This window comes from Taudactylus pleione, unplaced genomic scaffold (assembly GCF_031769625.1).
Source record: "Taudactylus pleione unplaced genomic scaffold, aTauple2 ptg000312l, whole genome shotgun sequence".
NCBI classification, from domain to species: domain Eukaryota; kingdom Metazoa; phylum Chordata; class Amphibia; order Anura; family Myobatrachidae; genus Taudactylus; species Taudactylus pleione.
The window spans coordinates 2,517,705-2,540,838 of NW_028284713.1; the positions used below are offsets into that span (position 1 = coordinate 2,517,705).

The window sequence follows — 23,134 nt, forward strand, 5'->3', positions numbered from 1 at the left end:
CGTGCACCCGAGAACTGGCACTTTGCCCCGATTTATTTTACAGTGTGTAACTACTTTAACTGGTTTGTTAGTTACTATATTGCTTTTCCCAGATGACATTACAACACCCATTTATCAACCAACCAAACTAAATCATCTTAAATCATTTTACTCCAGATCCACAACAGTATATTTCCATCATACAGCAGTCTATCTGCAAATAGTTACTGTATTTGAGATTTCCAATCTCCTAAGAGGTCTGCATGTTTTATATATATATATATATATATATATATATATATATATATATATTATATCAGTAGTGAATTTATAAGTGAGGTCCATTTGATGCACAAAGACCGCAACATGCATCAAACATAGGGCGGGATGGTCTAAGGGTAAAATGTAGAGATGAGTGCTGACCCGCGTCATTTGGTTTTGGATCGGGAATCCTCTTTGTGTTTTGGTTTCGGTTTTGCAAAACCACCCCCAGGTGTGTTTTGGATCTGGTTTAAAAATAAAAAATTTTAAATAGATAGAAAGTTTTTAAAAATAACTAAAGCCATGTAATTTTATGCAATCCAAAAAAAAACCCAAATTTGCATTTAAAAATCCAAATTCCGAACCATGAAAAGATCAGAACCGTGAATAGGATTTACCCGGATTCACGAAATTCGGGTGGATTCAGATTTCTGGAGAACCGAACGGCACATCTCTAGTAAAATGTGGTCATAGCTGCTGTTTTCTGAGGTTTGCCGCATTCCCCAAATGTAACAAGCTCTGGAAAGCAAAACTTTCTGGGGCTCGTACCCGAAAGGCGACGCCATCTATAAATGGATTGTCAAAAACTCCTATGGGCTACTTTCTGCAGCATTCCTCTGAGAGGGACCTGACCGCCCCCTTTCCCACAGCGGCTTGCACGTGCGCAGTAGGACTCCTGGCTCATAAATCAGGAAGTACTCACAACGGGAAGTTCATAAACGCCGCCATGCATGCAGTAAGTGGCGGGATGTATCGCATGCAGTAAGTGGCGGGATGTATCGCATGCAGTAAGTGGTGGGATGTATCACATGCAGTAAGTGGCTGGATGTATTACATGCAGTAAGTGGCAGGATGTATCACATGCAGTAAGTGGCTGGATGTATTACATGCAGTAAGTGGCTGGATGTATTACATGCAGTAAGTGGCGGGATGTATCGCATGCAGTAAGTGGCGGGATGTATCGCATGCAGTAAGTGGCGAGATGATCACATGCAGTAAGTGGCGGGATGTATCGCATGCAGTAAGTGGCGGGATGTATCGCATGCAGTAAGTGGCGGGATGTATCGCATGCAGTAAGTGGCGGGATGTATCGCATGCAGTAAGTGGCGGGATGTATCGCATGCAGTAAGTGGCGGGATGTATCACCTGCAGTAAGTGGCGGGATGTATCGCATGCAGTAAGTGGCGGGATGTATCGCATGCAGTAAGTGGCGGGATGTATCGCATGCAGTAAGTGGCGGGATGTATCGCATGCAGTAAGTGGCGGGATGTATCGCATGCAGTAAGTGGCGGGATGTATCGCATGCAGTAAGTGGTGGGATGTATCGCATGCAGTAAGTGTCGGGATGTATCGCATGCAGTAAGTGGCGGGATGTATCGCATGCAGTAAGTGGCGGGATGATCACATGCAGTAAGTGGCGGGATGTATCACATGCAGTAAGTGGCGGGATGTATCACATGCAGTAAGTGGCGGGATGTATCGCATGCAGTAAGTGGCGGGATGTATTACATGTAGTATGTGTACTTTATCTGTTATTACATTTCTCTAGCTGAAATACATAAAACATACAATATTCTCTATACTCCACGTCTTTCTTTGCATTAGTTTATTACAGCTTTCTGCCTTTTTCTATCTAAACTCTGCTACAGTATTGTGATATTTAAGATTTCTTTTAGTTTAGGGCTAATTGTTCATTATTGTACAGGACAAGCTTAATGCAGTGTGAGTCCATATAGTCGGCTGTTAATATGAATAAAACGTGTTGCTGAACCATTTTGCAGGAATGGTTTTGACAATAGCATTTTACCTTTGGGATATTTTTGTAAATTGGCAAGATCTGCGTGTGATAAAAACTGATGGCGTCAGATAATTGTGTGTAACCGCACTTAGAATTAGGTGTCTCTGTAAGTGGTAATATCATAACATAGAACAACTGGATGGAGAATAAGATAACAGCCCCCCCTCCCCCCAAACACGTTATTAAACCTTCCTTACAGCAGTTTCCTTCTTTTACATTTTCTTGGGGACTGTAGATACCTGAATTATAAAACTTCAAATTTAAACTTTAGATTTAAAGTGGAGAAGTTGTTCATAGCAACCAATCAGCTTCTAAAGCTGGGTACACACTATGTGATATGGCGTTCAATCGACCAATGAGCGACATATTGCATAGTGCATTTGATGAGCGTGTACAGAGGATCTGTCCTGCAGCACAGCCTTTGCCGATCTATATCTTGTATATGGCTGTGTGTACGGGCGACCCGCCAACCGCCTGTACACTTGCTGCAGGAACCCGCCGGTGACTAACATCTCAACTTGGCGGGAGGGCAAATTTAAATGCCCGCCCAATTGTGGTGTCCGTGCAGACGCATTGATTGGCGGATTGGTAAGTGTGATATTGACTTACCAATCTGCCACTCTGTCTGCAGATCCCTGGCTCGGCGGTTAGGTCACCCAGGTGTGTACCCACCATTGCTGTCATTTTTTTTTTTAGCACAGTCTGTAAAGTGACAGTTAGAGAGCGGAATGTTTTAAGCAACAAAATGTGATTTAACCTCCAAAAACTACTGTTTTTTGAGGTTTAGCACAATACATATGGTCCCTAACATGTATTAAAAAGGTCAGCAGCAGATATCGGAGATTCCTTGGCAAAACCATGCTGCGGCAGATTTAAAGAGTGCAGAGAGATTTATATTTGAGACGGGTGTGTCCGAACTCGCATCTAAATTGCAGTGTAAATGTAAAGCAATCCTGCATGTGTGTGCTACATGCAAACGCATCCAGTATTTACCCCGCATGCAAAAATAATGAATGTATGTGCACCCCTTGTATTGCAACGTGGTTTGTCCGTGTGCACAGATACTTGCTCTTTTCTGCTTAAAATAATAGGGTATAGAACAATTTTATTGTATGGTAAAGTTCACATCATTGCTATATTTTTGCACATCACACCATATATTACGCTATTAATTATGTGTGCCGTTCCTGCAACCATTTCCTAATCAGATTATACATCAGAAGTGTGACTGATGTATGCCCTTATCTCTTGTTTCTATCAGTACATGTGAACCTATTAATACCCCAGACACAAAACATAAATAAAAATGTCATGGAAAGAATTAGCTCCTATTTCCCGGGGCCTCTCTGAGCTCTCCAGAATTAATATCGCCCATCGGCACACCTTCATTGTCCCTGACCTGGAAACCTCTACCCCCATCAAATTTCTTAGCGTTAAGGACTTTTATGGCTTTGCTCTAGCTGGGAAGCTCAATGCAGGTTACTTTGTGACAAATAATTACAAGACCTATAGCAAAAAGATGGAGTTATGGAAAACGGAAAGCATTTTGTTAGACATTGAGACCAATTCAGAGATGAAGAACATTGGAATTTCACTTCAGCATTGTTAGGCCAATCACTCTTTCTCACTTAGGGCTTTATTCATCATGTTAATTATCGGAGTCCTTTCGAACCCCTATAAATAACATTTGAACTCACTACGAGCGCTGGAGCAATTCTTCATTGCTCCGGCATGGAGACAGCTGATCTGAATATCAGCTGTCTCCCCGGAACTTTTCACTTTTCCTTTCAGAGCAGTATAACTAGTGAGCCTGCGTGACCTACACATCATGCAGGCGCACAAGAACCCCAGAGGAAGGAGTCGGACAGGGGCTGAGGGTTCCGAAAGGATGCCTCTTCAAGCCCTGGGACTCCTTTCCATAGGGAATGTGCGGGTTGTGGGAGCATGGTGAATGCTCCCACAGTCAAGCTTCGAAAGTATTGTATTTTTGGAGCTTGACTGTGGGAGCATTCACCATCTTCGGAGCTTGATGAATTTCTGTCCCCATACTAGTGTATGGGGATAGTGGGCCGTTCCGGCAGAGAAAGGTAAGCAGGAGATATCTGTGATACTAGTGTATTGGGATGGCGGCCATTCCGGGAGAGGAAGGTAAGCAGGAGATATCTGTGATACTAGTGTATGGGGACAGCGGCCATTCCGGGAGAGGAAGGTAAGCAGGAGATATCTGTGATATAGTGTATGGGGACATCGGCCATTCCGGGAGTGGAAGGTAAGCAGGAGATATCTGTGATATAGTGTATGGGGACAGCGGCCATTCCAGGAGAGGAAGGTAAGCAGGATATATCTGTGATACTAGTGTATGGGGACAGCGGACCATTCCGGGAGAGGAAGGTAAGCAGGAGATATCTGTGATACTAGTGTATGGGGACAGCGGACCATTCCGGGAGAGGAAGGTAAGCAGGAGATATCTGTGATACTAGTGTATGGGGACAGCGGGCCATTCCGGGAGAGAAAGGTAACCAGGAGATATCTGTGATACTAGTGTATGAGGACAGCGGCCATTCCGGGAGAGGAAGGTAAGCAGGCAATATCTGTGATACTAGTGTATGGGGACAGCAGGCCATTCTGGGAGAGGAAGGTAAGCAGGAGATATCTGTGATACTAGTGTATGGGGACAGCGGGCCATTCCGGGAGAGAAAGGGAAGCAGGAGATATCTGTGATACTAGTGTATGGGGACAGCGGCCATTCTGAGAGAGAAAGGGAAGCAAGAGATATCTGTGATACTAGTGTACGGGGACAGCGGCTATTCAAGCAAAGCCTGCGTGTCTGATAGAGCACAGCGCTGATCATACTGGAAAAAAAATTTAGAAATAAAACCATTTACCTGCACCCAGACCGGTGATATGGTGAGCGGCTCGGTGACCCAGTCATCTGATGAAGTAAACTGAGATACTGTGCTGTATCCTCAGTTTACTGCATTAGATGACCGAATCATCGAGGACCTCACTGGGTCACCAATCCTCTGAAAGAGGTAAGTCTATGTCGAGATGCGTATTGTGATAAATAGGGCCCTTAGCACTATAAACCTCGGGATAACCGTTTAGGTAATAGCAACGTCCTATGATTATTACATTTGAAATCAACAAACAGAATCCTAGAATTTGATGACAAAGAAAAGCTTTTGTTTTTTTTAAATTCTATTTTCAGCGAGTGTTAAGAAAAGGTGTCCTGCTCCATGTGATATTCTCCTACTTTGTGTAGCCTCATACAGACTAGTCCATGGAGCTGTCACACTTTCACCTTTCACTTTTCCTCTTAATTTCTATGTTACCCTCATTCTTTTGATATATTACATTTAAGATTCAATGGTTTATTCTTTGGATTATAAATTAATATTTATTTGCTTACACTTTCTGTGGTATCAGCTCTGTTAAATATTTTTGTGTCATTTGGAAAAATCCACACTTTGCAGACCAAAAGTAATATTACTTATGAAAACATTTAGGAAAACAGAACCGAGGACTGATCTATTGGGTGTAGTCTTCAACCAGCCCTTTATCTACCCTGATCTCTGAGCTACAGCCTTCTACTGGTAACAAGGCCCTAATCTCTGAAGTACAGCCCTCTACTGGTCACCAACCCCTTATCTGCCCTGATCTCTGAGGAACAGTCCTTTACTGGTCACCAGCCCCTCATCTGTGCTGATATCTGAGGTAAAGTGCTCTACTGGTCACCAGCCCCTCATCTGTACTGATATCTGCGATAAAGTGCTCTACTGGTATCTGAGGTGAACTTCTCTACTGGTCATCAGCCCATCATCTGTACTGATATCTGAGGTAAAGTGCTCTACCGGTATCTGAGGAACAGTCCTTTACTGGTCACCAGCCCCTCATCTGTGCTGAAATCTGAGGTAAAGTGCTCTATTGGTCACCAGCCCCTCATCTGTACTGATATCTGAGGTAAAGTGCTCTACCGGTATCTGAGGAACAGTCCTTTACTGGTCACCAGCCCCTCATCTGTGCTGAAATCTGAGGTAAAGTGCTCTATTGGTCACCAGCCCCTCATCTGTACTGATATCTGAGGTAAAGTGCTCTACTGGTATCTGAGGAACAGTCCTTTACTGGTCTCCAGCCCCTCATCTGTGCTGAAATCAGAGGTAATGTGCTCTACTGGTCACCAGCCCCTCATCTGTACTGATATCTGAGGTAAAGTGCTCTACTGGTATCTGAGGAACAGTCCTTTACTGGTCACCAGCACCTCATCTGTGCTGAAATCTGAGGTAACGTGCTCTACTGGTCACCAGCCCCTCATCTGTACTGATATCTGAGGTAAAGTGCTCTACTGTTATCTGAGGTAAAGTCCTCTACTGGTCACCAGCCCCTCATCTGTGCTCATCTCTGAGGTATAGCTATCTACTGGTCACTAGCCCCACATGCTCACCTTTGAGGTAGAGTCCTCTTCTAGTCACCAGCCTCTCATCTTCACTCCTACCTGAGGTACTGTCCTCTACTGGTTACCAACCCATTATATTCACACACCTCTGATGTACAGCCATCTTTTAGTCATGGGCCCCTCATCTTCAGTCATACCTGTGGTGCAGTCCTTTTCTGATCACCAACCACTAATCTGTACTAATTTCTGGTGTTACAGTTCTTTACTGGTCACCAAACCCTCATCTCCTCATCTCCTCATTCATCTCACTCATCTTCTCATTCATCTACTGGTCATATGTGCTGATCTCTTAGCTACAGTTCTTTACTTGTCTCCAGCCCCTCATCTGCTCTGATCTCTGAGATACAGTCCTACATCTGTGCTCATCTCTCAGGTACAGTCCTTTACTGGTCACCAACCCATAATCTACCAATTTATGGTGGTACAGTCCTTTACTGGTCACCAAAAACTCATCATCTTGTTCATTTCTTAGGAATAGTTCTCTACGGGTCACTAGCCCCTCATATGTGCTGATTTCTTAGCTACAGTCATCTAATAGTCACCAGGCCCTCACCTTCTCATTCATCTCTGCGGTACAGTCTACTACTGGTCATTAGCCCCTCATATGTGCTGATCTCTCAGCTACAGTCTCCTACTGGTCAACAAACCCTTATCATCTTAGTCATCGCTGAGGTACAGTACATTACTGGTCACTAGCCCTACATCTATGCTGAGCTCTGAGATACAGTCCTATACTCATCACCAGTACTACATCTATGCTGATTTCTGAGATACAATCCTATACTAATCACCAGTCCTACATCTATGCTTATCTCTGAGGTACAGTCCTTTACTGGTCACCAAAAACTCATCATCTTGTTAATTTTTTGAGGTACAGTTCTCTACTGGTCACTAGCCCCTCATATGTGCTGATTTCTTAGCTGCAGTCATCTAATAGTCACCAGCCCTTACCTTCTCATTGATCTCTGAGGTACAGTCCACTACTCATCACTAGCACTACATCTATGCTGATCTCTGAGATATAGTCCTATACTAATCACCAGTCCTACATATATATGTTTCTCTGAGGTACAGTCCTTTACTGGTCAACAGCTTCACATCTACTCCCATCTCTGAGGAACTGTCCTCTACCAGTCACCAGCCCCAGAACCTACGCTCATCTCTAAAGGTACAATCCTCTTCTGGCCACCAGCCCCACATCTACTATCATCTCTGAGGTACAGTCATCTACTGATCACGAGCTCTTCCTCTGCGTTAATATCTGAGGTACAGTCCACTTCTGGTCACGAGCCTCACATCGGTGCTTCTAGGTTACATAAGAAACAATTGTGGTGAATGGCTGACAAGCTGAGTTCTCTCCATCTCTCTCAAATATTTTCTTATCATTAAACTTATATATCCACACTGTAGACAAGACCGTGGCCCGTAATTTGTTTGCTTAGGTCATTTACCATTATAACCATGAGGGTGATATATGGAGAAATTTAATTCTGTGATTCAGTATTTCATGACTGGTAGTGGTACCAGGGGAAACACCTTTTGTTGTCCTTTTAGTAGGTGGTATGGCATTATCTATATTGTTTTCATAGCCTGCGGCTCACCTGTCATGACTCTGATACTAATCATCCCAAAAAAAAATTTTTCCAAGTATTTTTTACATTTTATTTATAAGTTTACAGTAAAGCTTGGTAGCACTTGTCTTGTTCTGGTCCTCTTCAGCCTCATTACTGAACTGTTGTGAAGGTTTTGAATGCGCAGTAACACTGCTGGGCGTATACGCTATAAGACTGCCGGGGTGGTACCCGTCAGTGCAAACGTTTGCTGCTATTATAAGTGTTGGTGTTACAGTTTGCTAGACAGCTGCTATTCATTGGTGAAACTGCTGCCAGGAGCAAGTTGCAAAACAATTATGCAATCCTATGTTCTTAAACATTGCAAAGTACCTTTATAAGGAGCAGTCATTTTAACAATTCAGTCACGTCACACTGTCCTGCTTGCTGCGCCAATTCTGACGGTCTATGCTGTGTCCTCTTGCATTGTAAATACAGGTCTGTAACCAGAGGAAATGGCAGTTTGTTTGTTAGCTGTGATCAGTGCTGCAATAACCATTACATTTATTATCATGAAAAACTAATGACTCCTGGTTGGGATGGAAACTCTGCTGTGGAGAGCAGTTACGATGATACATTTATTTCCTAAATGGATTTTGTTGTCATAATACAGTTACCATGAAAAATTAAAGAGCTAAATTAGGTATAAGAACACAAAAAAATTATCCACATACAAAACATCTTTAACGTAAGTTATTGTTATATAATTAAAACAAATAACAGTCACAGTTTGCCTATCAATTCCTTCACAGGGAATACAATAAAATACGATCCATGGAAGCTTGTGCTTCATATAATATAAACTGTGTTTTGCTTTGATGGCATAAGAAGTCATTGTGTATACATGCGTAGAATAAACCTGACTAGGTCATCTGAAGAAATGTTTTGTTTTTTGTTCGCTACTCTACGGCATCCATCAGTAATTTGGGAATAGACTTTCATGTACTAGTTTTCATTCTAGCACCCTGCACCTTTGACAGCCTATGCAGTACCTCTGTTCTGCCCAGGGTGTCTCTCTCTGCTCAGGTGCTTCCAAACACACTCAGCTGATGCAACAAACTGCTGAGAATCAGCAGTTTATGTGCTAGAATGACCAGAGCAGAGAGCGCCACCCCTGGCAGGAAGGAGTAACTGTACAGTTTTTAACAGGCGCAGGGTGCTAGTATGAACACTATGGGCCTGATTCAGAGCCACTCACAAAAAGCGAGCGCTCGCTCTGAATCAGGGCGGCCGCTTTGTTTTGAAAAACCCAGCCTCCTGCCCGCTCGCTAAGCTGTGGGTGACCACCCACAGCTTTTGCAAGCGGCCAGGTGATGGTCGCGATTAGACCCTTGTGGTAGGGTCTCTTCTTCCGCAAGCCCCAGTGAGCTTCCGGCTCTAATATCGCCAGAAGCTCACTACTGATATCACTCGTGATGTTAGGAGGGCCGCCCACAAACGGCAGGCATTCCTTCAGGAACGCCTTCATTTGTCCAATGCCTACAAAACGGGGCGAGCTGTCAATCAACATCAACAGCCGCCCCGTTTGTAGCGAGCCACAGAGCGAGAGATTTTCTCTCTCGCTCCGTGGCTTGCGCAGTGCCCCACCATCGACCCGCTGGCGAGCGGGTCAGAATCAGGCCCTTTGTACCATGTTATCAATTAGGTTAAATTACCTTAAAATTCTATTTCTTTCAACTTTAGCAGCAAAAGATGTTATAAGAGAAAAGTCATATTTAAAGTGACTTTTTTTATAATAAAATCTACCTTACTTAACAGCACAATGTAAAATCTCTAATGGTGAAGTGTATCAAATGCATCAATCATTTGCATCTATTATCGTGTATTTTCCAGGTATTTTGTCTGGCGGAATCCAACATTTAAATCTTGCTGGTACAGCTCTGCCATATCCAGCTGCCCCGTTAAGGAACCCCCTGGGGGAAATTAGGTTTAGGCACCCCCCTCTGAAAGGGTTAGGGTTAGGCTCCAGGTAGGAGGGTTAGGGTTAGGCACCACTAAGGGATGGTTATGGTTAGGGTAGGGAGAGGGGGGGTTAATATACTTACGAGCCCGTGTCGGATGTTTAACCTTTGGTATGCCGCTGTCTGGATATTTCATACCCATTCCGATCAGAGCTCCTTTAAACCCCATAACTGATCTTTTTAGATGTGCACACATTGCAGATACCTGGAGCTTTTATTCCTATAGAACAGTGCCCTGAAACACTACCTGATGGAATCAAATACAGATACAAAATAATGGCATCTGTAGTTGTTTTATTTACGGTTCTATCACTGGCTGCTACCAATATGTATGAATCCACACAATGTATTCTAGAAGATCAAGTCTGTCAACCTGTCACTCACTCTGTGCCTGATGCAGAGTCGCACATAAAACATCCGCTTTCCATGCTCGGACATAAATAGAATATCTCCCGTCTCTTTCCTGGAAGGCTGTTGATAAATTTTGCAACTCGTAGTAAATACAGCCTGGCTTATCCTTTGATAAAGACTTGATGTAACATTCCCCGTCCCACCATTAGATTCCGTGTGAGATAAAATGAGTGTTATTTCCTAGGGAACAGGAATATGCAGAAGATCTTATAGAATATTTGAATAATCATTTTGTAGTCAAGTTTGTAGAGAAAAATCTTCTAAGCCATCCAGCCTGGGATCCCCAGCAAAGCAGCCGGGATAATTATGCTGACGCTATCCCTGCCCAACGACTTATGGGAAAGAGCTGACCAAGCAGCACTGAGGAGTCTTAAGCACAGAAGAATTTATTATTAAAATGACACATGTAAAACGTATTATAGGCTCTCAGTGAGATATATGAAAACATTAAACCGCTTTTAGCTGTCTTCCCACTCCATACATTATGTAAATGTAACCTTGATGTAATACCTATACTTACGTAGAGCTGTTATCTGTATTAAGGTGACATTGAACTATCTGTCTGTCTATCTATCTATCTATCTATCTATCTATCTATCTATCTATCTATCAGCATCATTTATCAACGAGTCTTATCATTCACAACGAGTGATACAACTTGTTGCGTATGATAACGGTGCTCCAGCCAATCAGCTCCCAACTGTCATCTGTTTGAAAAATGACAGTTGGGAGCTGATTGGCGGTAGCACCATTTATCATATGCAACAACAAGTTTTATCTATCTCATATCTGTCTATCAGGATGTAGTAAAGATGCCGGCGGTCGACATGCCGACACTGAAAGCCCAGCATGGGACTAAAAATAGGCGTCTAAATATCAACGCCTGTCATTAGCTTCACGCCGAAATCCAGACGGCCGGCATACCAAACGTAGGATAGCCGGGCGTTTTAGAGCTGCTAACTGCGAGGGGGAGGGTTAGGTTTAGGCACCTCCGGGGGGACGGGGTCAGGCGACCCCCCAGGTGGGTTAGGTTCAGGCTAGTGGAATGTGTTAGGCACCCTCCTGGGAGGGTTAGGTTTAGGGTGTGGGGAGGGGGGGTTAGGGTTAGGCACTACCCCCAGAGTCCTAGAGTTGGGCACCCCCAAGGGAGGGTTAGGGGAGGGAGAGGGGAGGGTTAAATATACTTACCAGCCGGCGTCAGGATTTTGATGTGTCGGGATTTGAACCGATGGCTTTTAAGCCGTCAGTATTTCATTCCTAACCCAGATGTAAGTAATGGAAACAATTTTTTATTACCTACTGTACATCTACATATACTGACAAAGCTGTATTATTCTACATCATAGTGGAGTATGTATCAATATGTAGTTTAACAGTGTGGTAACTAGTAGCAAAAGTCTGAGAGTTTTACACCCATGGAAATTATACTTTCTCAGTTTGTTTTTATCTCCTATAACCTGACAGCCACATCCTTAGAAACCCGTCCTCTCAGACAGACCACATAATTTGATCTTCCTGAGTTGGCACTTTAATGCTTTCTAGTGACTGGAGACAGCCTGTGAAACATAAAATGATGAACACACATTTAATCAATTGATGGAACTAGCGTTAATGAAGTGTGCATTTCTTGTTGCAATATAATACTCCAGAGATTGTTTTATCAGTTGGTAATAGTGTGTTACCCTCTAAGTGTAGGACGCAGTATTAACTTTCTTATTCTGCTGGTGGAATAATCATTAATTTCAAAGCCCCAATACTCTAGAGGCGTCTCCAACACATTTGCTGTGGGAGGGAACTGCAATTCATTACTAGCATTCTCCTGTCAGTAAATGTTATCATCGACAACTTTCCCTAATGAGCCCTCGCTCTGCTCACCAGCCAGGGAGACTGCGTACTCATATGTAGCCCGTAATGCAGGAAAATCGCTTTTCTTACACTGAGGAGCCTGAAAAGCTCTTTCAATAAGGTTCAAAGAGGAAAGAGAGTCTGATTATTAATATCATCTAATACTAATTATCCCAATATGTAGTATTTGAACTGCAAATATAGAGGCAGATTTATCAACGAGTTTTATCATACACAACGAATCATGAAACTCGTTGCGTATGAAAATGGTGCTCCAGCCAATCAGCTCCCAACTGTCATGTTTTACAACTCGCTGCGTATGATAAAACTCGTTGATAAATGGGCCCCCATAGTGTCCACACGTAAGAATGTCACTTAATACTGATAAATGACTGGCCGGAAGTTACTTTGTCATTGGTAAAATATGTGTGAATCATACGTTCAGCACTGTGGCCGATGTTGGTGCTATTTGGTAAATTCTACATACAGTACAAGAGAAATCACAGCACCGTTTCATGACGGAACACCCCCCACCACTTTCATAGAGGTGCAACAGTTTTGGCTTTACAGTCTTCGAGGTTCACTTTTAACTCACCATTCATCATAGTACCATTCCGCCCAGCAAAAATCCACATTTTGCAGAATTGACAGTCTATGTAAATTGCTGAATAAACATCAACAAAATGTGCGAAAGCGTTATACTGTATGTAGAATAGAGCAAAATTGTGGCAACCTTAGAAAACCTGCTCTGCATGCCAGTTCTGCAGGCTACTCCTATAGCAGGCCTAGGTCTTTATTTAAAATGCTGTTACCCATTTTATGGCTCTTTTATGCATATTTTAGCCACCTAATGATTCATTTTTATTTTCTTTTTAGCATGGAAAAGACGCTGGAAAACTTCAATCCCCACTGAAAGAATCAAATCTGGAGACCTGGATTCAACCACCGGTAAATATCCAACTGCACATTATGGTTTTACGGATATAGTAGATCTCCACCTTCATTAAGCCGATTTTAGTACTGTTTGTTAAAAAAATACGTTATTGTCCTATGAATGTTCTAATTCCCTTCTTCCATACAGAGTTACAGCTACCCTCTAGTATCTGCAATGCCTGCCTAGTATTCACATGTCTTCCCATGATAGCCAGGGGAAATCCATTCCCTCATCAAGAGCGCACGTCAGCAATGCATTCCTTCTCTGTGTTATACCACCAGCTTTGCATATTTAATAGCAGCAACGCATCACTATACAGCATGGCGGTAAACCATTGCGGCATTATATGGAAGTGGTCGGCGAGCTGACCCTCTGATTTGCTGAGGAATATACAGATGTGTCTTCATACATCTAGCCTCAATACGCCACGCAGCTCGACTTGCCTGGCACGAGTGAGACTCTGCTAGTATTGGGCGTCTTTTTTTGTTCTTATTCCGAAGCGCGTCTAAGTCACAATGCGATGCGATTAGGAAGCACCAGCAGACTGCGCTGAGTAATGTGATATGTGACACCTGTATATCTGTGTGCTCCTGAGTCTGTATATAGGAGACTGCGCTGAGTAATGTGATAGGAGACACCTGTATATCTGTGTGCTCCTGAGTCTGTATATGGGAGACTACGCTGAGTAATGTGATATGTGACACCTGTATATCTGTGTGCTCCTGAGTCTGTATATGGGAGACTGTGCTGAGTAATGTGATATGTGACACCTGTATATCTGTGTGCTCCTGAGTCTGTATATGGGAGACTGCGCTGAGTAATGTGATATGTGACACCTGTATATCTGTGTGCTCCTGAGTCTGTATATGGGAGACTGCACTGAGTAATGTGATATGTGACACCTGTATATCTGTGTGCTCCTGAGTCTGTATATGGGAGACTGCGCTGAGTAATGTGATATGTGACACCTGTATATCTGTGTGCTCCTGAGTCTGTATATGGGAGACTGCGCTGAGTAATGTGATATGTGACACCTGTATATCTGTGTGCTCCTGAGTCTGTATATGGGAAACTGCGCTGAGTAATGTGATATGTGACACCTGTATATCTGTGTGCTCCTGAGTCTGTATATAGGAGACTGCACTGAGTAATGTGATATGTGACACCTGTATATCTGTGTGCTCCTGAGTCTGTATATAGGAGACTGCACTGAGTAATGTGATATGTGACACCTGTATATCTGTGTGCACCTGAATCTATATAATGTGATATGTGACATCTGTATATCTGTGTGCACCTGAATCTATATAATGTGATATGTGACACCTGTATATCTGTGTGCTCCTGAGAGTGTCTCTGCACCACAACGGAACTTGTAATGGAAAAAGTTGCAGCCATTACACTGTAGCACTTTGTATGTAGTTTCAGAGACTCTGTCACACACAGATCTACAAGTTTTGCATCTCAAATTAACCAGCATAGGGCCTGATTCAGACCCACTCGCGAGCGGCTGTCCGCTCGCAAGTGGGTCGATGGTGTGCACTGAGCATGCACACAACGGAGGGAGCTCCGTCGTGCGCATGCGCGAGACGCGACGAGCGTAGGACTTTCCTTCGCTCCTTGTGTCTGATCAAAGGGGGCGTGCTGTCGATGTTGATTGACAGCATGCCCCCTTTGTTGGGCGTGCCGGGGGTGTGCCTCCCAGACGGGGGCGTTCCCAAGGGAACGCCTACCGTCAGAAGCCGGCCCACTGACATCACTAGTGATGTCAGTGGGAGTGATTTTGGCTCTGATAGAGCCAAAATCACTCCAGGGCTTGTGGTCGAAAAACCCGACCACAGGCTTCTGGTCGCACTGGCGATGGTCGCGATGGTCACCATCATCCTGCACGCTCGTATGTGCTGTGGGTGGTGACCCACAGCTTATACGAGCGTCCAGGAGGACGCTCCATTTTTATGGAGGATTGCCCTCATTCAGAGCGAGCGCTCTGCTCAGAGCGTCCGGCTCTGCATGAGGGCCATAGTCTGCTGGTGCGTCCTAGTCATAATACATAGCTATTTTCAGCAAAAAAGACATCCAGCGCTAGTAAAGTCTCATGGGACCTCTTACTCCGAGAGGGGCTTTTTAGCGATACTGCAGCAAAGATGTAAAAGGACACATCTGTAGTTTCCACTAATAGTCAAGGAAGCAACAATATTTTGGATGTTGGAGCCAGAAAAAGTACAGTCCGAACCTTCTGTGAATGTCCCACGCCCAGCCTGGCCTACAGCATGCTTCTGTACAGTACGCTCTTATATCCAGACTAAACATGCCGGCTATACAATATATGTATGATCACAGTGCTTGGTCTCTGCAGCATCGGGGGCACCTACTGAGATCTCACAGCATTTATATTGGGTTTGACCAGCATCTTGCTCCCATCCACTGCTACAGAGAGAGCTTCATTGCCGAGCACACCTGCCCAGCCCACACCTCATGGGAAGTCATTTTAAAGTCCAGGCAAATGCAGTATATTGTACAGTGTATGTGTACTCCTGCGAGGAGGAAGAACATTCTAGGGATGATAAATGTATATTCATGTATAATGTACATAAATACATTCTCCTTTAGGATAACACATCCACCGATGTCTCAGTATCTCCTCTCGCTGTCCCTTGCAGACGGCCGGGATTCTCCCCCCGGTTCTGCCTTTTCCCTGCTCCCATAATGCAAAGCCTGAAAAGAAAATTTTCTCTGCGAATGTTTGTTTGATTGAACAAGATATAATTTGCTCTATCGATGGACAAAAAAGAACGGTAATCAAGAAGCAGCATAACTGATTAGCGCCTTCTGGCAGCACAAAGCTAAATTAGCTGCGAGCTCTTGTTTGACTTATGTTTGGTTATTGAGAATCTTTCATTAGCCATGCTGTGGTCTGCGGACAGTTTATCTTGGGAGAGCTTGTTTTATTATCATGGTCCTGAAATTACTGTGCTAGACTAAGAGAATTATCTACCTCTTGGGTACAAGTTGTTACAGTGTCTCGCGGATTCTGTTGTGTGTTCAGCCAATAGAAATGAAATATACAAAGGTATTTTGTTTGTTTGTATTGGTTTCAACACGACCACTGGTTATCTAGGTAAAGTGCATTCCTATCAATCCTACTGGTTTTACTGTGCTGTAGAGTTATACATACACATTCATATAGATGTATTCATTTAGTTATTTATGTAGCATTGCTCGCATGCCGGGTGAAGAGATTTAGTTTCTCATAACTAATTTATCCCATTATGCTGGAGAAAGTATCTTTTTGTTTCCTTTTATCATTATAAATCTTGAAACTGTCACCCAACTAACTGCTAGATTTTTCAAACTATATAATACAGTACATTATCACAATATGATGTCAGAAGGTTGTCATTGTCTCACATTGCAGGTAAAGGTTACAGAACAGGCTGATAAAATGCTAAGAAGTTAAAATCATTGGTGATCTAGTTCACTCTGTTGCTTAAATGTAACATGCAGAATGACATGTGGGAAAATTACAATGTTGCGGAGAGTGATAGTGTAGAGAGATAAAGTACCAAACAATCAGCTCCTAACTGTCATTTTTCAATCACTGCCTGTAACATAAAAGTTAGGAGCTGATTGGTTGGTACTTTATCATGCCCCACTTTATCACTCCCAAAGACTTAGTGCATCTCCTTCCATGTTGCACTGTATGTCACATACAACCAATCAGCTCCTAACTGTCATGTAAGGCATTGTTTGAAAACTGACAGGTAGGAGCTGATTGGTTGATACTGCAATCTCATTAAATCCTTGACATCTTCCTCCAAATTGCTATGAATGATTGATAACTTTACAGGTGTTCTACATTGTGGTGTGACTACCAGCAACCACAGTCTCGTGGCCCATGATTTACTGTATTGAGCGGAGAGGCTTCGGAACATCCTTCTGAGCTCTGTTATCACTGTAACATACACCCCCTCCTTCTCCACTCTCTGCCTTCACACGGCAGGCTGAGAGCTATGAGTGTGTGTCTTTGTGTGTGTAGCACAATCATTGTGTGTCTGGCAGCCATACGTGTTTTGATCTCCCGTCATTGTTTATTACATACACATGTGATTATCTGTGTTGTTTTAAAATGTCTAAAGCCTAGCAGCTTATATATAAAATAATTTCAGCATAATAGAAATTCATTATTATTAATTACGAAGATTACATCATGATAAGGTGTGCTCATTTCAGTTATGGTTAGGAAAGAAACTACAGATTCTTGGTGCACCCACAGCAGCACAGAGTATTTAAGGAGAGAAGAATGCTGATCATGTGGGAGGCATTGGCTTGTTTACTTATACAACCCGGGACACATAATAGCACAGAGGGTGAGGTTCCGGTTACACTGTGTGACCTAAAGCTCTTACTTCCAGCCAGTTTGTATGTACAGTAAGTATAAGGGGTGGCTTCATTTATTCTGGTGTTACTGTTACTGAGAACAGGTTTTCTATGTCCTGAAAAACAAACATAATTCATTTTAGCTGGAAGTGATTCCAGGTCAGATACCCAGCGAAGGGTTAATGCATTGTTCTACTTCCATTATCGCTGTAATATTCCCTCTCCATCCCAGAACTGAACTCTCTGCGCTGAGCCCGCAGTGATTTTACGGCAGAATAATTACTTACATCATCAAATAAAGAGAGCGCACGAGTCTGTCTCAGGAGTCCGGATTAGCATCAGGTTCCTAAGTCAGACCTCAGAAATATTCAGCCAGCTAACTGCCTGTCAGGCTTGTACTTCACAGCCTGGTATATACCGAATGGAAAAAAAAATTATATATATATAATGTGTAATGTATGTCTGCGGGGTCCTACATTGAAAATACAGGGTAACAATGTTGCTTGACATGAGATAAGTCCAGTAGATGTGAGGTAACTGTCTTTAAAAACAGCACTGAATTATAAACCGGCAAACTGCGCTTAGCCCGAAATCATATGTATTTTAAGATTGTATTTCTATTTACCTCACAAAATTATGTAATTTTCATACTTTTACATATGTACTAAGGCTTGGAGAGAGATAAAGTACCAGCCAACCAGCTCCTGTCATTTTTCAAACATAGCCTGTGACATGGCAGTTAGGAGATGTTAGGCTGGTACTTTATCTCCGTTCACTTTATCGCTAGCCAAGGCTTAGTAAATAGATCCCTGCATTTGAAAAATGACTGGAGCTGATTGGTTAGTACTTTATCTCTTTCCACTTTATCTCTCTCCAAGGCGTTAGTACACCCTACCCTGTAGGGGCCTATTTATCAACGAGTTTTATCATATGCAATGAGTGATAAAACCCGTTGCGTATGATAATGGTGCTCCAGCCAATCTGCTCCCAACTGTCATCTGTTTGAAAAATGACAGTTGGGAGCTGATTGGCTGGAGCACCATTTATCATACGCAACGGGTTTTAGCACGCGTTGCGTATGATAAAACTCATTGATAAGTTGGCCCCTTAGTGAGCTATTGGGGCTGATGGTACAGTGGCTGGTCACGCCCACGCGGCACTGGTCACGCCCACGCGGCACTGGTCACACCCACGCGGCACTGGTCACACCCACACGGCACTGGTCACAGCTCCTGTACTTCCTATTATAGGCCCTTAAACATTTTCAGCTCCAGGCACGTGTCCTTTAATTCGACCCTGCTTACAGCATAAAGGGGTGAACTGGGGAGGGAACGGCAGGTCAAGGGAGGGGCGGAGAGTGGAGAATCGGGAGGAGGGCCTGTAGGCTTTGATGATGAAATATATTATGAGTGCATGTTTGAAGTTGGAGTGACTGGCAGAAAGTCAGCCTTGAGGAGCTAGTGAGTTTCAGTGGAAGACAATTTATGTATTTGTATGTAAGTATATAGTATTCAGAGGGGTTGAGAGGTGGGGGACGGGTACTGATTATCCTGGCCCGGGCTTGTTGGAGGGGCCCGCCGGGAGCCTGAGACAGGTGCGGAGGGGGACAACTCTGCCTCACAATGTCCTGAGTGTGAAAGTTGGGAGGTATGATCGTGATCTGGGGCAATAGGGTCCTGTTGCTATTGGCTGCTCTCTGCCCTGTACACTGACGGTGGCTGCAGGCACGAGGAACCACAAACACACTGTCACTTGCAATAATGTACAGGATTTACTTCCCGACTTACTGTACAGATAACAGCACTGTGATTTCTCCTCTGATACCCTGACTGGAGACACAGGGGGAAGTGTCAGGTGTCTTGTTGCAGTGACATTTCCTCACTCACTCCCGAAAGAACATTTTGAAGATTATCAGAGACAAACCCGATGTAATAAAAAATACCTGGAGACCTAGGCTGTGAGAGCTCGCTGCATGCTGTAAATAACATTTGTAATGTCTGTCAGTAACTACAATGCAGAATAGACTTTCTCACGGTAAGATAGCATCGCTCTCTGGCTGGAGGACCGGAGAGGGGTTTTCGTGAGCTGTTTAGAGTAACAGAACTGAAAAAAAAAAAAGTTACGACACTACCCAAGTCCTCAGTGCTCACTTACATACAGTATATGTTGAATCTGAGGACTTCTTTCCGGGACCTACATGTGTTTGTCATTTTGCAAACACTAAGAGCAATCTCACAGACGCTTTATACACCATCCAAGGATAAATGTATTGTGATTTGGAAAAAACAATTGTTTGCCTCCAGTAACACTGAATGGTTGAGATTCATCAAATGATAGAATACAGAATATCGGCTGCTGGGAGGGTAGCGACTAAAACACCTCACTGTATACATTACTACTCTGCACGCCGCCACAAAGTATCACATCCGAGTCCTTCACTGCGTCATCTCTGGGGAAGGGGGAGTGGTTATGACAGAGACCCTAGCACAGCTAATCCATATCCCCTCCCCCCCTCTTGTCGCCCCTGTGCCTGTCTCTGAAATACTATGTGCTGCAGTAGTATTTGGCCTCGTTGCATCACCAGGTAATTGTCTTTTTATCTTTTCCCTAATGGAAATCGATAACTGATCACTAACTAAGCCAAATAACACTCATTGGGATGAACCCCAATAAGAAACCTTTGCAAGTGATCATAAAATAAAGGATTTAGGGCCTGTTTCAGAGACGGGCGGTAATGTAATCGCAGCTGCATCCTCTCATGGATCGCAGTTGCTTAAATATGCTAATGCCTTAAAAAGCACAGCCGAGCATAGGGACGCCCATCGCTGCCTTCTCATATTTGTCCAACGACGTTCAACAGCGTAAACATCGACCCACACCGGGCAGTCACGCATGAAAGTCATATTTGACCAGCCGCAAACACTGTGGCTCTCCTGCAGTGGTGTAACTAGGGTACAGTATATGGAGCCCAGGACAAATGTAAAAATGGAGCTCCCCTTCCCCCTTATGTGCACGTGCAGGGAAAAAATTGGCGTGGTCACAAGGGGCATGCCACTTATAAATGGGGCGTGTCAACATGACACACACCCCTATCTCGTCACTCTGAACATTCCATTGTGCACCTTAATGCAGTGCCCCTTATACAGTCCCCCGATGCAATGTCCCCAGTAGGGATCCCTCTTATGCAGGCCCTCAGTAGACCCCCCTATACAGTACCCCCAGAAGTGGTTCCCATATGCAGGCCCCCAGTAGTGCCCCTTATACAGTGCCCCCGCTAGTGGTTCCCCATATGCAGGCCCCCAGTAGTGCCCCTTCTACAGTGCCCCATTAGTGGTTCCCCATAAGCAAGCCCCCAGTAGTGCCCCTTATCCAGTGCCCCCAGTAGTGGTTCCCCATATGCAGGCCCCCAGTAGAGCCCCTTCTACAGTACCCCCAGTAGTGGTTCCCCATATGCAAGCCCCCAGTAGTGCCCCTTATACAGTGCCCCCAGTAGTGGTTCCCCATATACAGGCCCCCCGTAGTGCCCCTTCTACAGTGCCCCCAGTAGTGGTTTCCCATATGCAGGCCCCCAGTAGTGCCCCTTCTACAGTGCCCCCCGTAGTGGTTCCCCATATACAGGCCCCCAGTAGTGCCCCTTCTACAGTGCCCCCAGTAGTGGTTCCCCATATGCAGGCCCCCAGTAGTGGTCCCCCTTATGCAGGCCCCCAGTAGTACCCCTTCTACAGTGCCCCCAGTAGTGGTTCCCCATATGCAAGCCCCCAGTAGTGCCCCTTATACAGTGCCCCCAGTAGTGGTCCCCCTTATGCAGGCCCCCAGTAGTGCCCTTTCTACAGTGCCCCCAGTAGTGGTTCCCCATATGCAAGCCCCCAGTAGTGCCCCTTATACAGTGCCCCCAGGAGTGGTTCCCCATATGCAGGCCCCCAGTAGTGCCCCTTCTACAGTGCCCCCAGTAGTGGTTCCCCATATGCAAGCCCCCAGTAGTGCCCCTTATACAGTGCCCCCAGTAGTGGTTCCCCATATGCAGGCCCCCAGTAGTGCCCCTTATACAGTACCCTCAGTAGTGGTCCCCCTTATGCAGGCACCCAATAGTGATCCCCCTTATGCAGGCCCCATGTAGTGGTCCCCCTATGCAGCACCCCCAGTAGTGCCCCTTATACAGTGCCCCCAGTAGTGGTCCCCCATATGCAGGCCCCCAGTAGTGATCCCTCCTATCCAGTACCCCTTATACAGTGCCTCCTGTAGTGGTCCTCGCTATTCAGTGGCCCCAGTAGTAGCCCCCTCCCCAGTAGTGGTCCCCTCCCGATGCAGTGCCCCCAGTAGTAGTCCCCTCTAGTAGTAGTCCCCAGTAGAGGGTGTGACCCCCCCGATGCAGTGCCCCCAATAGACAAACACACGAGTAAAAGAAAAAAAAATACCACTTCCCTGAATCCCCGGTCTTGCTCCCACCGCACCACCACAGTCCTCCCTGGCTGGCCCGCTCTCCCATTACCCACCGTAGGAGCCGGAAGACGGAGCTCATGGGTGATGTGTGTGTGAATGCACTAGCCTGAGCACGCTTCCCACCCTTTGCCTGGTGCTATAGGGTAAGCGCTCAGGGGGTGGGAAGGGACGTGGCTGTGCAGCACAGGACCGGCGCAGGGAAGCCTAGCGCTAGTCCTGAGTAAATGTGTAGCTCTGACTGCACTCGACACTACACTGGCTAGCTAGGATGACCCAGTACCGTGGCCAGCGCGCCCAGCGCTAGTTACGCCACTGCTCTCCTGACATGCAGAAAGCTCTTATGTTGCGCAGGAGAACGCAATGACTCATTTATGCCCACCTGCAAAACGGCTTTTACACGGTCAGACATGCTCGCGGTTTTCTACACCCTCCCCTTTACCACCCACAAACGCTGACTACCTGTCACTCACTTTGAGAGTAAGTACTCTCTGTGTGCGTAATCGCAATGCAATCACTGCACATGCGCAGTGCAGCGTTCGGGCATGCGCACTAGCAAACAATCGCTCTATCTGCGTAAATAACGGTCTTGGAGTATCCGAAACAATCCTTATTATAGAATAAACCGTGTGTGCGTTCTCCTAAAACAAACATTTAACACAGACTGCATAATAGAGCAACATAATCATTTCCTGTGCTGATATTTTTAAGGATCACAAAATTTTAATCTCAGAACACTGGCTAACAAGATTACCCGTCCAATATTTTAGCAGTAAATACATTTGACAAAGGGAATTGCTCACCAATCTCATATCCTTCCAAAGTGCAGTTTTTGAAATGCGCTGGGATTCTTCCATAAGATTTTATTTACTTCAGAAGAAATAATTACTATCATTTGTGCGAACACTGAAAGGCCTATTTAACGGCCCGAATGGTCAGCCTTTAAAAAAAAAAAAAAAAAAAAGTTTAATATTAGATTTTTTTTTTCAGATTGTTTTTATGTAGCGGGTACAGAATTTCACCGAAATGTCAAAGCACTCTCAGCATTTTAAAACTAGGTAAAATAAG

The 23,134-nt window shown here is 44.6% G+C and overlaps 1 protein-coding gene across 9 annotated transcripts in view; it reads left to right on the forward strand.

Annotated features, from left to right (window-relative positions):
* The window catches only part of LOC148510717 (protocadherin-11 X-linked-like), a 1,446,380-nt gene that overhangs the window by 685,454 nt on the left and 737,792 nt on the right, over nt 1–23,134 (forward strand). For all 9 annotated transcript variants that reach the window (XM_088442482.1, XM_088442485.1, XM_088442488.1 and 6 more), the window contains one exon: nt 13,195–13,266. In XM_088442482.1, coding sequence (XP_088298608.1) covers nt 13,195–13,266 — 72 coding nt within the window. The remainder of the gene's footprint in view (nt 1–13,194; nt 13,267–23,134) is intronic.